The sequence below is a fragment of the Amphiprion ocellaris genome, chromosome 1 (assembly GCF_022539595.1).
Source record: "Amphiprion ocellaris isolate individual 3 ecotype Okinawa chromosome 1, ASM2253959v1, whole genome shotgun sequence".
Taxonomy (NCBI): Eukaryota; Metazoa; Chordata; class Actinopteri; family Pomacentridae; genus Amphiprion; species Amphiprion ocellaris.
In genome coordinates, this window is record NC_072766.1 from 18,515,786 (window position 1) to 18,534,313 (window position 18,528).

General features: G+C 38.8%; 2 protein-coding genes across 2 annotated transcripts; both read right to left on the reverse strand.

The window, feature by feature from the left end:
- Positions 1-311: 311 nt before the first annotated feature.
- gnpnat1 (glucosamine-phosphate N-acetyltransferase 1) lies at positions 312-3,919 on the reverse strand. Its single transcript, XM_023272823.3, has 6 exons — positions 3,754-3,919; positions 2,565-2,732; positions 2,261-2,323; positions 1,918-2,045; positions 1,615-1,676; positions 312-1,487 (listed from the first exon to the last, which is right to left on the reverse strand). Exons 2-6 carry the CDS (start codon positions 2,716-2,718, stop codon positions 1,340-1,342), a joined length of 555 nt encoding a protein of 184 aa, XP_023128591.1. The 5' UTR covers positions 2,719-2,732; positions 3,754-3,919; the 3' UTR covers positions 312-1,339.
- A 2,219-nt stretch (positions 3,920-6,138) lies between these two features.
- Positions 6,139-17,193, reverse strand: amfra (autocrine motility factor receptor a). The gene is made up of 14 exons (XM_023272713.3): positions 17,034-17,193; positions 16,166-16,473; positions 15,990-16,082; positions 15,687-15,851; positions 13,182-13,334; positions 12,066-12,106; positions 10,692-10,824; positions 10,442-10,575; positions 10,172-10,282; positions 9,711-9,907; positions 9,499-9,602; positions 8,955-9,089; positions 8,548-8,738; positions 6,139-8,244 (listed from the first exon to the last, which is right to left on the reverse strand). The coding sequence occupies exons 2-14, from the start codon at positions 16,418-16,420 to the stop codon at positions 8,088-8,090; spliced, it is 1,869 nt and encodes a 622-aa protein (XP_023128481.1). The 5' UTR covers positions 16,421-16,473; positions 17,034-17,193; the 3' UTR covers positions 6,139-8,087.
- Positions 17,194-18,528: the final 1,335 nt, after the last annotated feature.

Here is an 18,528-nt window from a genome sequence, read left to right on the forward strand (position 1 = left end):
TGATCCAATGTCACCACAAATCAAAGAGAAAAAGAGTTGTATCAGTATTTCAGACTTCTTCCTCCAGCAGCTGCAACAGTAACATGCTGCTTACTCACTGATGTTTCACTATTACTAATGTAGTGGTGTCACATAGATTAGTCAATACTTTTACTTCATCTACATCTATGTATTTTTACTTTAGTAGAATTATTAATGCAGGACTTTTGCTCATAAAGTATTTTTACATTCTTGCATCGATACTTCTTCCACCAGTGCTTTGTAGTACATTTTTCCTCATATGCTGTACAACTACTAACACAAGAAAAACACTAGGTCATAGAATATTTTATTTGGCTCTTGGAAATAAATTACATTAAATATGTTCCCCGGCTCTCCAGAATAGCAGTATAATTAGAAAATGTAACTACAAAAGCTTAAATAAGAGATGATTTACAAAGATCACCATTTCCCCTTACAAAATGTTTTGATCCTAATCCCAGTTGTTGACCAGATACAAAACTTTAAGAGTCTTGTATTAATTTCTTAGTACAGCCTCACAAAATATATGTTTTGTTCACGGGAAATGTTTCTACATTATAACAGTCTTGATTCTATGTAATTCTTCATGTCCTGTAGTTTTTCTAATTCCATTAGTTATCCAGTAACACAGCTGTCTGAGAGAGAAAGGCCTGATGAGATAGAGCTCTTTGTACCAAGCGGGCATATTAGAAAAACCAAAGTAAAACCAAAATCGTTTACAAAAGTACCTTTCTAATCACAGATAAAGGAAAAGAAAATGCTGCTCTTCTTTGGTGACAAATGTGTCAGAAAAACTTGAATCATGATCTGTTGTAAATTCCTCAAGCATATTTGGTTTTGTAGTGACTTTGAGAAGCTGTTGCCTGTAGTGAATAATTTTAATTATGTAGTTGGTAATATGGTACCATCTTGATTTTCCAGTTTACTCACAGCTGTATTCTCACGACATCCATTTTGTGTTTTTTCTGTTAGTACAAAGCAAATGACTTGTTAACAGTGTAACAAAATAAAACGTTAAATTTACACTAACTTGGCATTTCTTTCTTAAAATGGATGGAAAGATGATGACAGACGTTTACCCTGGTGAGGTAGTCATGGTTACCAGAAGGGCGGAGGATTATGTTAGACTGAGCTTCATGTATATTTATCAAGTGTATTGGAAACCTAATGAGTGTTCAGGGACCATTCAGCTGCGTTGCATGTCTTCCTCGGGAAGTTCTCCCAATTCTTAAGACGTACATTACAAGTTCTGCTGACAGTGGGTGTATGAAGAGATGGTCCACGCCCCAAAAACTGGGGTTTAAAGCTGCTGCTGTCCTCAGTCGAAAAATCGACACTGCATGTAAGTCTCGTCTGAAGCGTTGTAGCTGAACTTTTGGTAGAAAGCCACATTTTTAGGTGCACATTCCAGAGTGATTTTATAGCAGTTCAATTTTTTGCAGAGCAGAGTGAGAGTTGAGACTAACCTGTAGAAAAAGAAGACAGGGGAAGAATAAGTCTAAGTGGAATTTGTTAAAGACTTACAAAGTCTTAAATAAAAACAAAAATCAAACTTAAGCAAAATGTCTGTTATGCTGACACTGTCGTACTCACAGTTTCCCCAGCTGCTTCCCTCTGCACACATCACTGACTACTACCTCCTCCACCCGGCCTCTCTACAAACAAAATGAAACAGAGAAGATCCTCATTTTGCTAATTTTAGAGATCAATAAACCAGTGTGTCAACTTTGCAATGCTTTACTTTTGTTCATGGGAATAAACGGGGTTAACTAATTATTCACATTCTAACAATCATTAAACCATTACATTAATGAGTAATTTATCTATTGGAGATAAGGAAAATGTAGACAGAAGTTCACTGTTAAATACACAAGTAGCCTGTTGAGTGTAATATACCTTTGCACATGAGTGAATGAATTTGTGTTCAGTGATCAATGTTGCCGTGGCAACAATCTGTCCCAGATTTGTATCCTCCACCACAACGACGTAGTAGTCTCCTGTTTTCTTCATATGCTCAAACTTTTCTGAAAGTCAACAGAAAACATAATGTTTTTAACGGCCTTTGATATTTTATTATGTTGGTTTGTGTTTAGAGTTTGTTTTCTAGGATGAAGAGTGTTTCCCCATCTAAAATGTGTGATGTCATGTCTCCTAGGAGAACTATTTCAGCACATTTCTAAACAAAACAATTAGAATCTCAGTTTTGTCTTATTTGAAAGTGGCATTAAGCATGGCTTACTTGCAAACTGTTCTGGTGTGACATCGCCTGTTTGGGTGAGTTGAGATAAAACCTTGAAGAATCCTGGAACACAAAACAGCAGACCAGTTGGTGAATAATCACTGGGTTTCACTCCAAATATTGAGATTCCTTCATTTTTGATAAATTGCTGTAAGTTTTACATTTTTAGGAAAGTAAATTTCCAAATTGGAAACCAAGGAACGAAAACATTTTCCATAATTCTAATTACAAAGTGTTCAGGTTCATAACTAGACATTTTCTTGATAACACAAGTAATGGTCTGGAATATGTTGTCCAGCCTCACCTCTATTGAAATCTGCCATACAGAGCGGCCTGAGCACCAGACCGTCCCCTGGATTGGACGGGGAGATGGGTGGAGAGAAGGAGACAGTGTTGCTACTCCAGTCCAGCTCCTGAAGCAGCGAGGGCTCAAAAAGTGGAGTCTCGTCCAGCAGCATTCCACAATCTCTGACTAGGAAACAAAAACACATATAGAGAAGCAAGTTCACAGGCACACACCCAGAAAAGTATGTGTTCTAATTACGATAAGTACGACACAGTTTTGTTTTGTTTGTTTTTAAATTTAGGACACTATATCCACACAATGAGTTAAAATCTTCATACGGTCAGTATGTGTCAGAAATATGTTTGTTCAGAGCCACAGAGAACTTTGACCTGACAAATACACCTTCACTTGTTAAAAAAATGTCGTTACTTCACTACTATGCTTTGATAGTTGACAAACCAGATGTCTATAGGTACACCCACACAGAAATTAAGATATCATTCTCTTACAACACACTGTGACTCCACTGTTTAGCATTCATTCATGTTCTCTCTCCAGGATGGGACCCGGGCTCTGTCCAGGATATGAAATATGAGAGGGGCCCATCCCACTAACATGCCAGAGCAGGGCCAGCAGGGAACACTGAGAGTCCTGTTTACGGTGACTGTAATACTGAGGGGGTGGGGGGGAGGGTTCAAAGTATTTCTACTTGAACTAAAATCTCGTTTCCATGGCAGTCAACCAAAGTGACACGTTGCTGCCATGATCCTTTCCTGATCAACTAGAAATAACGACATTGAAACTATTACATTAAAAGTATTAAAATCTAGCTGAATTGATGTATTAAGTGTCAAATGGGACGATATTTCCCCGCAGTAGCCTGTGTAGCAGTTACCAAAGTGCTCATACTAACTCAAATCATTCCACTGTGCTTTGGCTAGCTAACATAACGTTAGCGACAAACCTTGACCGTCGTCTCTTGCCTAATCTATTTAGTTTGCGAAGTAATTAGCAAAACAGCGTTACATGTAAAGTGTCTGAGTGTGCTCGTGTGTCCTGTCAATCACCTACACGAGGCCACTTTCACGTAAGCAAAACAACTGAGCCAAGCTAGTGACAGAGATGTAACTTCACACTTTAGAGCGACAACTCCGCGTCACTACCTCAGTGCCCTAGCTAACTAGTTAACTACCGAGTAACTACTTACCAATAAAACCCGCACAACAAGAGACGGTCCAGCTGAAACCCCAGACTGCACTAACGTCCAATAAAACCGGGTAGGTCCACTGGTGGTTTTGAATGAGGTTCAACTACATCATGAAGCTGAACTGTGTGGGTGTTCTCTGCTGCTGTTTCCGCCGGGCACCAGCCCTTGTGTATGACGTGGCAGGCGTGTTGAGGTAATTGGCGCAGCCCAATGACGTAAATCATACGCCGAAGAAAGCATCCATCTGCATCTCTTTATACTATGATTATGGGAAGCTCAGCTAATCATTTGGTTAACTAGTGCCTCAGGTAACTTGGGTCTGGTAGTGACTACGCTGAGACAGAAACCATGTGGAGCTTAGAAGAATATTTAGCAAAAATAGACAAGAGGTTTGTCCAGAAACTTTTCACAGGGTTGGCCAATGGAAATCCATGGGTGGCCAACAAAAAACAAAGACCATGATTGAATTTCAGGAATTTTATTGCGCTGTTGTAGTATACAGGCTAGTTAGAAACTATGAGTATATAAAATTTAAATTTAATTCATATCATGAAATACTTTGGTTTCTAATTTTAATAGTTAATGTTACTAATTATCTGGTGTGCATATGCTAGTAGAGGTACAGCTAACAGTTTGGTTAGCCCAAGACTGCCTAAAGGCATAGTATTTATACATTTGATATTGAAAATTCTTTATATATCTGATAATAGGTTATCTAACTGCAGCCAATTATGGTGCAACAAAATATGGTTTCATTGCTAGGCAACTAACGAACAAACTAAGAAACCTGTGTCTAACAAATGATTTAATTGCAAGTTCTAAACTGTAACTCCGTGTGTGAAGCAAAGTATACAGTGTGACATACTGTTAGATCTGGATTCATCTTGTCATGTCAGGGATATTTTAGAATTAAAGTAGTTAATGAAATTTCGCTGTGTTGTGTGCATAAATGTGCACATCTCTGTCTTTGAATCCTGCAGCATGAACTCAGAGGAAAGATTCCTACAAAGGTGGACATGAAGGTGGAAGCAACAAACTAAACTTCAGCTCCTGTTAATGTTTTGAGGTCTGTGTGAGTGCCTCCACCAACTACAGGCACTTGCTGTGATGTTTATAGTTCATTACAATCATCCATCCATCTATCATCTATACACTGTGTAATCCTTATTAGGGTCGTGGGGGTTGGGGCCCTAACTGACTTAGGACGAAGGTATGGGATGCCCTGCAGAGGTCACCAGGTTGACTACACAGAGACACAAACAAGCACACTCACATTCATGCCTATGTACAACTTAGAATCATTAATTAACCTCTGCATATTTTTTGGACTGTGGGAATGAAGCCAGAGTACCCAGAGAAAACCCACGCATTCGTAGGGAGAACATACAAACTCCATGCAGAAAGATCCCAGGCTGGGACGCAAACCGGGGATCTTCTAGCAGCGAGGCAACAGTACTAACCACAGAGGGACTGTGCAGCTCTATTACAATCATGTAATGCCGTTTTTACTTGTCATTTGGCACCATTGTTGCATTCACAGAAACTTGGATATCAGAGTTTCAGTGAATGAACCTAACCTGTCAGATTTGAGGTGGTCAAAGGGTGGCTGATGAGTGTTCAGGGATTTAGACTGTTACCCAGAGACTGTTTAAAATTATTTTTGAAAAGAACACTTACATTTTGGTTGCATCTAAAATCAAGCCCCAAGACACACTGAGATTTCAAGCAATACAAACCCAAGAGCTGCACCCCATTAAAAAAATAAAATCCTTTCTGGTCAGCTGGTCCTGAGACTTACTCATCAGATAACATTCAACACTGATCAACCTCATAACAGCACTGCTCTTCAGCCACTAATCAGAGTCAACTAAAGTACTACATTAACAAAAGATACTTATCTGGATCTTGCAGGAATCAAACGAAAAATCAAAACAAACTCCATTTCTATTTAACCCTAGACTTCAAATATGAATTGGTAGATTATCTCTTACTGTCAGCAGAGACAAATCATGACCAAATACAGACTCATTTTGACTAATTGTCCTGATAAATATGTCAGTAAAGAATACTGGATTGGACTGAACTGAAACTTAATACACAATCATGATTACAATGTAAACAGAAATCATTTTACAAAATAAAAGTGATTTGTAAGTCCAGTCAAAGTGAAGTTTCAAAGTGAAATGAGAGAACATATCCATCTAATCTGTCACAGACGCACACAATTTATTAGACTAATAAACGCAAAGGCCACTCTATTGGAAAGTGGCCACCACACATTAGACTGGCTTCAGAATCACTGTTGTTGTAGTCAGTGTTGAGCAAGAGGCTTGTTCATTTCAAGGATAAACAATTCAACACAGACAAGCAAAGGATTCAAACCACTGTTTGTTAAAAAGCTGTAGAAGCTCTGTTTATTGTGTCTTTTGTATTAACATATTTTACAAAAACTAGATTTACAGAAATTATCCGTAACTGAACCATTCTTGATTTAGGCACAAAAATCCAGGAAAGCTCAGTCCAAAAAATATTTCAGTTTTGATTAAATAAGTAATGGTTATGAAAGGTAACCCATGAATAGGAAAATATATCATGGATTTAAGTAGCTGAACGACAAACTGAAAATGAAAACAAAAACAGTTCATTTTTTTGTTGTTTTTTTACATTTTGACTGACTGAAATCTAAAACCTAAATTCTATATTATATCTTCTTACAACACATCCTAACAGATTTTGAGCAATAAAAAGAACACGCAATAAAAGATCACAACACTTCAGCTTTCAGTGGAAGTTTGTGGGCTGTTCTTTGGGATAAAGTGGAAGGAACAAAAGCACTTGTCTAGATTCATGCAAAACTTACCCCAAACTGTCCTTTGAACTGTAATGACAGAAATTAAACTCTTATAATACACACAGTCTCCACATTTGTGTCCACCGATATGTCTCAACCAGCTACAGGTTCTGTGAAATTTAAATACCCAAAAAGCTTCAAGGGCCCAGTCCATGCTCTATATCGCTGTACATTATCCTTGAGGAGAGGATGATTATGTTCCCCGCTGTTAGGATTTTTCAGTTAGCACTCTGCAGTGAAAGTCGACACAGGCTGCGCAACTAAAACACCCTAAAAATTACTTCATAAAGATTCTCGGTCATTCCAGTTGTAGAATATTTAGAAGTGTTAAGTCAAAGTCAACTAGATATGCTGCTAAGTCTTGAAAATGTTTTGGTGGACAAGCAAGAGGCTTTACCATTTCTACAGGAAGACCAGGAGCTTCACCAATAAATCCAGCAAAACATCTTCAAAATCCAATGCAGCAAGTCCAGCTGTTGCAGACTCAACTATTTCTACGTACATTATAAAGTGGTAGACAAAAATGATCAAGAGCCAACAGAAGAAAATAATCACTGCTCATCAGCAGAGGGTAATATAAGAAAGATATTGAGGATAACACCTGCTGTCCTTGTACAAAATGTAATACATCCTCCTTTGCTGCCTACGCAACTCAAGGGGCAAGTATTGGAAAAAGTAAGATTTACATGCCCACTTATCCCTCTTGTTAAATAACAAAACGCAAACAGTTTGCAACGGGTGATATTACACGCTAAATACAGAACAACCCATGCGGGTCAAAAACGCTTTGTTTGCAGCATTACTGTGATAGAAACATTCATATTTGACAGAAAGGCTGAACAATACTAAAGTGACATTCTCTTACACCAAGGTAAGAAATAAAAGCATGGTGTTATTTTGCCTACACTTAATTCACAGCTGCAACTCAGAAAACCAAACACAGCTACATCAGATGAGTTTCTCCACCCAAAATACGGAGCTTTCTGGTATGAGCAAACCAAGTGAAAAAACATCTGATGAAAGGAAAACAAAGACCAAGATAGTAGCTTTATCTAGAGATGACACTGTCAAACCCTTCTCATAAAATATCTTTCTGTAATCATCTTCGGAATGCAAAGCATGCTCATTTTAGACAGCCAGTTCAAATCATGACAGATACTGTCTATTTAAGCTGGTGGTTGCAATGTGTGGCACGTGAATAAAGGGCAATGCAACCTTGCATTTCTTGACTTGCACCCATTAATTTGTATAATCCTCCAAATACTCAGGCTGGAATCAATATTGCAGACACCCAATACAATAGTCTCACCTTTTTTGGGCAGCCAAAAACAGTCCCCAGGCCATGTCTGCAATGCTTATGACTTATAGTTTTGAATAAGTGACGACCACTGACTACAGCAAATGGGGGAAAGTTGATATAGCTCTTTCACTGCTTCATGGGATGATGCTGTGGTCGACTCTTCTGCTAAAGCCAATCTGTACATCAGGGTAAAGGGTCTTGTTGGTTTTGCATGCGTCTCTCTGCGGCTGCTGCCATGGTTCGACGCCTCAGCATAGTCGAGTCCAATTGTGGAACAGTGTCCTCCTCCAGCCCGGGCAAATCCTCATCCTGATCCTCTGGACTCTTGTTTAGATATCTCCTGCAGAGAATCAGAGAGCATATAAGGATGTAGTCTTTAAATCAGAAAATGTGAAACATGGGGAAAAGCCGGCAACCAGGAATTCCTGGTGAAAAGGCCTGTCAACTTAAGACTAGCTCATTCTGTACATCTGACCTATTCAGATATTCTGTCTGTTGAGTAAAGAAATACTTTAAACATCTTATTTGCTCTGTCTTGGCTCACAGATCAGGTCTCCACACTAACATTTCTGCTACAAAATACAAAAATTATGTTAGCACCTCTTCCGATGAAGTAGAAAACTCCAGTCTGTAGTGTACCAACCTGCGTGCTTGCTGAAGCAATTCTTCTTTCCTCTGTTTTAACATCTTCTGCCTCTCTTCAGCCGACTTAGAGAAGCGGCCTCCTCTAGCTTCCATGTTGTCTGATTCACTGAGGCCCTGCTCAGCTGCTCCGCTGGGCCCTGGCTGTTCATCTAGTGCAGGGCTCACTTGTAGAGGGGCACGCTCTATGGCCTAAAGAAGAAAAAATTTAATTATGGAACAATATGTTGTCTTCTGCAGTTCAACAAAACCATATAAAGTCATCAACAGAGAGCAAGGCAGTCAAACACTGACAGATTGTTGGAGAAATTGGAAGAGCATTGAGTTAACAAAACAAACTCAGCATTTTCATAGGGATAGATGGAAAGATAACAAATGTCACTGCCTTTCACCCTACAGTTGACTGACCTGTGTTGGAAAAGGGACCTGGATGCGTCCTTCCAGGATGTTGTCAGTGGTGACCTCCACAGAGCGGGTCAACTGCAGGTCCTGCATTACCAGGTAGGAGGGCACCTGAGGGAACATCTCCTGAATCTGATGGGCCTGATGGCCACAAGGTGCAAAACAAACAAGTTAAACACATAACATCAGTGATTATCAAGTCAAACATTAAAATCCTTTTTTGTCTAAATATATTCAAGTGAATCTGTCATTTAAGTAGTTTAAATAGTTGTCTCTACAACATTAGACATGTATCAGGAGCTGAAATATCATTTCATCAAGGGAATTGTGGTAAGAAGATTTGGGCCATGGTGCACAACCAGCCATAGACACTGTCTACTAGCGAACAGCAAGGCCATTAGTGAAGTCTAGAAAAAAAGTAATGACAGTGGCTTTATGCAAATCAAGTATCAAACAACTGTCAGCAATTGTCTAGGCAAAAAGATTGGTGTCTGTGTATCGCCTTTCATAAAGCCGACAAGAATATATCAGATGGTAAACATGAACTCACCATGGCCATCAGCTGGGAGTTGTTGGCCTGAGCGATGCCCAGTATGTTAGTAGTGTGCATGACTTCTACTGAGAAACTGGGCAGCCAGCTAGCAATGCGAGATCCTGTAAGAAGAAGGTATGGATTTTATATTTCATTGTCACACACAGCCCATCAGTCACAGTTAACTTCACAGCCAGACTGATACTTGGATTTGTGTCCAGCAGATTTACCATCAAAGTGAAAGAAGTGATTGTGTTGGTTGATATGTGGTCTAGCATCTGGGGCAGCTCCAACTGGGCCAATATTCTCCTCTAAACCTCCGCCCTGCTGCTGGTTTCTGGCCTGGCCCCCATCTCCATTAATGTTCAGGGATGTCCGACATGTGGGACATGATGTGTCCTGCTCAAGCCATGAGCGTAAACAAGAGCTGCAAAGACACAAACCACACTAAAAGTCAATAATTATATTACAACATTTGTCTGTATAAATACTTGACTGTAATTTTAGGGCTCAGTACAAATCTTCTGTAGCTACCAAGGCTGGTATATCTTGCTTCCTGCTGTTCACAAAATTACTCTTTTAGCCGTCTTTATTCTAGCAAGTAAAGATAAACTTCTCGGGTATGCAGTAACAGGTCAGAGGTGCAGTAATTTGTGCATGGACTGTATATCGCATAGAACAACTTCTTTACTTGTGGAAAAGATGACCACAGGGTAGTTTGCGTGCTGTCAACATAGTATCCCAGCAGATGGCACAATCATCATCATTAGCTGCCAGCTCCTCTGCAGTAGCAACAGCAAACCTGTGCAAAGTTCACAGTATATGCAAATATTTAAGGAACAAATAATCAAATGATCAACGCAACATGCAAAGACTTCATTGGGGGGGGAAAAAAAGGGTGTTCAAATAACAGAATCACAAAAACGTAAGGTAAACAGAAAAAAAATCTAATTAAAATCACCTGGCCTCCATGTTGTTGATGACACGAAGGTAGTTCTTGTGTCGGCGGACACGGCGCTGGACCTCATGGAAGAGATACCGCAACTGCATGAAGATAACCAAGCTTGCCATGGATAGCCAGATGTTTCCAAAAAGCTAAGAAGTGTTGACAGAAAAGGGGTAAGATTAAGAGAGCATAAAGACAGAGGCAGGAACAGGGACTAAATGTTTGGAACACGACAAGCCTACACTCATTTATAACTGTGTATTACCAGCATATGGATATGGTGCATGAGGTCCAGAAAGAGCATAGCCAGCTCCATTATGAAGTCTGTGTAGTAGACATAGGTTCCCTTACTCTCCCAAGTCCCTGGATGGTTCAAATCCCACAGATGGATGGAGTACCTGAGGGGTGACACAAATGTCTTTCAGGTCATGAAATATTGATGATATTTACAGTGTGGCAATTGGTAATTGAGACAAATCACTGCATGAAACAATTACGCAACAAGCACACACAATACTATAGCAGATAAGACTGCCACCACTAGGATGAAACTGCAGTGTTCTGAGTAACCCCGATAACAAGGGAAAAACAAAGTCATAACTGCCACATAATGTTTCTGATGTACAACAGCTTTAAGCCAACACAGACAGTTAAAACACAGTAGTGAAATTATCTAACTCTGCAAACCAAAGTAAATCAGACCCAAGCACAAACTAATGATAAAACTGGAAAACATGATGTGTAACTGAATTCATGTATACATTGAACAATTCTGTGTAAAGTGCAACCCAAAGGAAACCTATACAATACAGCAAAGCCTCAAGCACAAGCTTGCTCTATCTGCATTTGTCTGTGAGTTGAAACCAGAGTTATGATGGTCTAAGCAAGCATGGAGCGGTGGAAAGATTCCAGGATGAGGAGGAATAGTTGCAGAAGGAGAAGAGGGAACAGGGTTGATTTTCTTTTTCTTTTTTTTTTTTTAAATAAGAGGGGAGGCAATTGGACACTTGCCACGACTAGATCATACACCCTAGCCATGAATACATTTAAAAATAATGATGATAGAGATGTCCTGATTGTTTTTTAAGAAGAATGGGTTGTGATTTTCCAGGCAAAGTTTGCATAAGTATATAAGATGCAGCGCATTGTGTAGTCAGTTAAAATCTTGAGATTTTGCTCATGTTTGTTATTACAGCCTCTGTATTTAATATTATTCACATCAGATTCTGAAGACTGTTTGAAGACTCTTTCTTGAAAACTTTTCTGAAGACTCCAATATTTGATCAAGAAGTGATTTATGACTACATGTTTGACAGAGCTGCCTGATCATCACTGGCCCATAGTGGGCAGACTGAGTCACAACAGTTGTTATGTACCAAACCACAGCAGTGCAGCAGACAACAGTTTTAATGTCAGACCAAAGCTACTGTATGACTGCCTTGGTTGACTAAAGTTGGTAGGAGTTGCTGTATAATACTAACCACCCTCTCTTGGACAAAGAAGCCTTTCACACTACTGGTAATGTAACCAGAGGAAAACAAATGGTGTTGCTCAGATTAGCTCCTGATTCTAAATTTGCACTGGCTACGTCGTCCATACTGCTGCAGTGCATGTGTAAAGAGGCTTTAAACAGACTTACCGCATGATGACATGCCCTGTGCGTACAGTCACCAGCAGACACTGAGGAAAAAAGTACATGTGACAGTGAGGCAAGTCTTCTAGTCTGCTTTCCATACAGACGAATATCAAATATGACATAACAGTTAACTTTAAAAACACCATCTAAAAGACATAATTCAAAATCCAATGGACTTTAAATAGTAAAATTTCTTTTTATCATGCTTTTGTTTGATATCACACTAAATCTTACATAATTCCTTCTGGAGGCAGCTTCTGTATCATATGATAGGGATTTTTTCCCTAACAAAAAGCGCAGTTGTAATAACACTGATAATGCCTCCACTTCACCAGTAAATCATAAGTATGAGCCAGACTGCACAGCACCAGGGAACTGGAACAGACACACTTAAATTAACATTTGTGCTTTTCAAGCTATAATGTATCTGCGGTACATCAGAACAACCACTGCAAGTGTAACTAAGCTTTACACAACACAGCAATGATTGTGTAAAATGTTATCTCTGTGTGAAAACAGTTTTGTGTTCTAGGGTAAAAAATGTTTGCCTCAAGACATGAGACATCTCTTTTTCAGTAATTCATTTGATAAAAATAAAAGCATTATTTGCTTTTAACATGGATTGGAAATATGCAAAGAATCACAAAAAAATATATATATATATATACAGGCCAAGAATCTTTGTTTGAAACAAGAATTACAAAGCAGATTTTGAAACTCATTACCAATTTATCCAACTCTTTTAAAGACACAGGTTTAGGGCGCTCTGATAGTCCTGCGGTCAGGGCTCATATCACATCAACACAAATGCAATCAGTAATGAGTCCTTGGTTCAATTCCTAACCGACCAAACCTTTACTGCATGACGACTGCCTTCCCTTTTTCACCATATTTCCTGTCTATCTTAATTGCTCTTATCTAATAAAAATAATTCTCCCAATTTTAACTTAAGAGTTGAAACTTGAGCTTGAAAGTTGATGTAAACATGTAAATAGATATGCCTAAACAAAACCTTAACCGACGTTAAGGTTAACACAATCACGTGCAAAGCGTTGTCAAAATGTCTTTGTCCACACAGCAGGCCTCCATTTTTATACAGATGTAACTCCAGATTCTCACCTCTGCTGCCATAAAGGAGAGGGTGTGCATGCCATGGGAAGCTCCCAGCAGGCCACATACTACAGCCAGGCCACAGCAGTGCAGGAGCAGGGAGACCAGCAGAAAGAGCACTTGCACATGGCTGTTCATAGGAGTGGAGGGGGAGAAAGACAGCTGTGGGAACAAAAATGCAAGTTATGAGTACACTGTACCTTCTGAAGAGGTCTCTTTTTCCTTGTGCCCTAAACTTTTCAGGGGTTGTTTTCTTAGAGAGCTTGTGCTGGTTTGAGGAATGTTGCTCACGTAGCCCAGTACAAATAAAGCGGAGTCAATTTTTAATGAATATCAGTAAGCAAAGGATGTACAACAAGCATATTGCTTTTATGCTTACAATCTCATAGTACAGATTATTGGGGTCATGATACAACAAATCTACCACTACAAAATCTGCATTTAGATTGAGCTGTCCATGGAAAAATCGCTAAATGACATTAAAAAAAAAAAAAACAATACAGTTAAAAACAGGAACACTCCCAAGTCAAAATAAAAAATATATATAATACCAAATACCAAAGCACATGCTTGCTTATACATTCGTGTCCAACACTGGTCATGGGTCAATAAGAATAATTTAATATGTGGCTCAGTAACATACTCAAACAGCAGCTCTGCTGTAGGAGCTAAAAAGAAAAACATGCTTGAATTTTACCCTTCCAAATTTACAATATCAGTGAATACCCAACACACATCTGCGTAATGGCAAAACACTGCTTAAGACTGTAAACTGACAGCTAACACTGTCTAGCGAGTATAGGATACAAGTTTGGGCTTATTACAAAAGAGCAGCTAGACAGGTTTCATTGGTTCTGTACCACAAAGTTTCATCATCTGTAGCACTTTTGATCTACATGTGTTTTCTTTTCCCTGAAGCTAGAACCCACAGTGACACAGAAACAGGAAGGAAGACAGCTGGGGGAACACAACTGACGAACTAAAAACATGAATAAAAGCGGATCTATGGTCAAGGCTGAGAGACAAGAACAAAGACTAGCACACAACTACATACGTAAACACAAGCAAAGGCAGCACAAGATATTCATATAAAGAAACTGGTCTGTTTTTACAGCAAAGCAGGCGGAAAATACCTTCTGGTACGCTGAGCCAGTAAGCGTTACATTATAGTTAACATACAAACTTAATGTCAATTTTAAATGTAGCTGCTTGCAAGAAGGAAATTGAATTTGATATTTTGTTTTCCCCAACATGCAGAGCCCAATCTGATACAAGAGTATGCCAGTGTTGCCACTGAAACTGTATCGGTCGTCAAACATGCCAGTACAAGGAACTATTAATAGATCCCGAGGTGCACTCAAGACTATTGAGGGGCATTCAGCTCACCTTTTAAAAAGGTCGCTATAGAAAGTGTGTCAGTTTGGTTATCAGATTTCATCAAATGCCAGGTATTTTACTAGTTTACATTTGCTCTCAGTCCTCATGGGTTACAAGCCAGCTGCAAAAAATGTAGCTCTAGTCCTGTCATGTTTACTGTGTAACCTATATAGGAACAAATTTCATATAAAGGCATTTAAACCTTATCAGGTAGCCTATCTTTGCTATGCCAGACATAGACGTGATTTCACAGTCTATACACACAAAAACATACAGATAACCACACAGCAACATACTAGCATACATGACTCACACCTGGCTGTTTCTACACACATATATATTGATGCCCCTATTTGCAATCCCGCCCATACTTCTATGTTTTACACAAACAAGTTTTGATCTACTCAGCAGCTCAGTGAAGCAGTTTTTCATTGACGCTATGATAAAAAGAACAAAATAGACAAAACATGTACACTTTTGCAAATAAAAGCTCTTCATCCCATTATTTGCACAATACCACATTAGCACAAGGAACTCAGGTTTCTTTGTATCTAAAACTTGTTGCTATGTAGGAATGGTAATGTGGTAAGAACATTGGTATACTGTTTCTAGCTGACATTTCTGAAGCAACATGTGCACCCTCCTGTAAAAGCAAGTTTTAAGATCTTGGTAGGTCTAGCGAAAAAGCAAATAACCTACAGATATCCATGACAACAGTGTCCTTTAACTTGACACGTCTATTTCAGAGGTGTTTCTTTTCAAGGCAAAACAGCTTAAAGAGTAGCAATAAGTTCTATCACTGTAAAATTTGATGAAACGGCCATACAATTAGTAATAAATCTAATGTCTCATATTAAGACATCCACAAAATAAATAGCTTGCTTTTAATATATTTTAACCCATTCATTATAGTATGCCCCAGGAAATATTGCAGTCTAACACTTGTTTCACATCTTGAAATATATCATTGGTTGACACATAATTCACGATTGAATTGGACTGATTCGCAACATTTTCTGAAAACTGTGATCAGACTGCTTTTGAGCGGTTGTGAATGTCAATAATTCAGTACATTTTACGAGGTTTGGGGCACTACAAAGTGTGAAAAAAGAATGTTTTGCCGTTAACAATACTTACATATTCAAAACGGTCTTTGCACAGCTGAACCATGAGGTGGAAGAAGACCAGGGCAGAGAACCACAAACACCACATGACCACCTCCTCCACTGTTTGCACGTTCAATACGCCAAAGATGAAAATAAATTTGTAGAAGATGAAGTTCCAGAACTTATCTTTGAGGTGCTGAGGAATAAACACAGAGCAAATAAGATGTCTCCTCCTACCAAAGTATAATTTGAAAGAATATTGGTCCTTTTTTGGAAAGAAATTACCAATCCCAGACATTTATTATTCAAACAGTATTTTAATAAACAGACTCACCTGCTTCTCGCTGACTCTAAGCGGCCCAAACACCACATACTGTATCATTTTAGCAATTAACATCAAAAAGCAGCAGAATGTGTTGACCAACACCTATGAGAGTACAGAGAACAAAGTGACCATTAGTTCCATCATCTTATCACAGTATACAAACTCATTACGTGGTTGACACTTACCCATACAAACAGACTGTCAGTCACAAGATACCACAGGACGGTCGTTGCCAGTTCTGTGTTACTAATATCATTATTTAGATGTTCAAGATCCACTTCAGAGGGAGCTTGTGTTTCATCAGTTTCCAAGGCCCCAAACCCCGGGTCGGTTACAGTGGTGTAGGCGCTGAAGATGCTCCCAGCAAGCAAAGCCACACTCAGTGCTGTGTAGGTTTGCAGGCTGGGCCAAGGAAACCTCTCCAAGAACAGCAGAGGCATTGCAGTGGTCACGGTCCACTTCGAAATGTGTGAAAACGTGTCAGTCCAACAACCTGTGAAGGCATGAGTGAGTTAGCTAACGTTAGCCAAACTTTACTGAGTTAAACGTCAACATTATATAACAATGCTAGCATACGATCACAGCTATTTAGTGTAAGCATCCGCTATGATTCAGTATTGACTTTGAAATAGCCAGTTGGGGGGCACTAGTACATAATTATCTTGCTAGTTTATATGAAGTTAAAATGCAACGGTTGCGCTAGTTGACGTACTCTCAGTTCCCAAGCAAAGCTAACTTCCCATTAGCTCAACAGAGCTGGTAAAGGAGCAAATTCCAACCGTATTGAACTGTCTTAGGTGAAGTGTTAAAATATTAGCTTATACCAGCCAAAGAAAGGGAAAACGTGCCTTATCGACCAAACTGGCAACCAATACTGTAATGCGACACGTTAGTAAAGCAAATGCTAAATTAAGGGAGTTCACGCCCCTAACATTAGTTATTTACCTGGCGTACGTTACCTAATGCTAGCTTACTTGTTAGCTAAAATTAGCTACGTAGCTAGCCAGTGTTAGCAAGCACCAAACACCAGATTCGTATTGAATCGCCACTTACAGTTTGTCACAAATTTGGCTAAACACAATATCCAGCGTCCCCTATTGTATTCAGACGTGTACTTTCAGGGCTGCTGCACTGAGGACATCGTAGTTGACAAGCTCGCCATGTTTATTTCACGGAACAGGCAGCTGGCTGAAGGCTGGGTTTCTTCTTAGCGCAGCGTAGCGACGTCATCACAACAACTTTAAAGTCATAGTGGATAAAAATATCTTTTCACTTTGTCAACTCAGATTAAATAATAAACACGAATTGCCGATTAACTATAAATAACAAGCAAACAAAAAATATCTATTTTTAATATTTTATTTTAATTTTAGTTATGTTTTGGAAAACTGTTTAGGTGATTGAGATCATGGAGTTGCTTGAACAGACGAGAAATGACCCTTCTTTATTAAAAACAAAAAAAGAGACCAAAAACAAAACTATTCGTCACCTCGAATCTACACAGTACATATATTTAACTTTTAATTCTGCTTGATACTAAAATAAATCATCATGATTTTGCTTGCTTGTTTTTTTCTGCCACACTGTCAGTGTGTGTTTCCTCTTTTTTGTTGTAATATTTGTGTTTTATATGCATTACAGTTTCTGATCACCTGTGGCTGAAGGTTTAGGATGTGTTTATATATGTATTGTCTGGATCAAAGCCACGTGATCATTTAAACCCCTTTGATACGTCTTGTGGAAACCATCAACAAACTCCTGTAGAGGCCACTGTTTCTGAGCTTTAGTCTAACTTAAACCCAAACTCCTGCCCAGATGATTTTATTTACAAAAAAAAAACACTAGAGAATTTGTACTGTTAAATAAATTAAGTAATTACAATTAGAGATGTGAAGAAAACATGGTTACTGGTTTTTATGATAAATAGCTGTTTTATAGTGCAGTGGGTCAAAGAGAACCAAGATACAAGTGTGGTATGATGTGATGTAATTGAAATATTTACAATATTACCTAATCACCTAATCATTACCTAAAATAATTTCCTCCGGGATGAATAAAGTAGATCTTATTTATCAACTAGTCAACTATCACAAGTGCGAAAAAGCTTGGAGGGAGAGGGAATTCATCACACACACACGTGCACATGAGGAACATTCAGTAGTTTACAGTAAAACTGTGGTGGGAGCTGATCTGACAACACATATGTGAGGATTTGTTCTTTTGAATGCTACATTTCTGTCAAAATTAATAAATTAGTCTAAGGTTTATAAATCTGCTATTACAGTGCACTTTATAAATTTAAAACTCTATTGAACCAGGCCCCCAGCACGCTGAAGTCAAACCTCAGAAACACAGATATCTAAAGGGTGATGGACGCAACAGCTGCTCTTCTGAGGATAGAACAACTGTGTCCTTAGATATATTTGAATCAATATAGGTTTAAAACAACCTAAACCTTTTACACTCAGCTAAGCTAATGACAGATCAAAGGCTCTAGTTCATTTTGCAGACAGGATCGTTAGCATCTTTAGAGCTTTCTTTTAGTCTC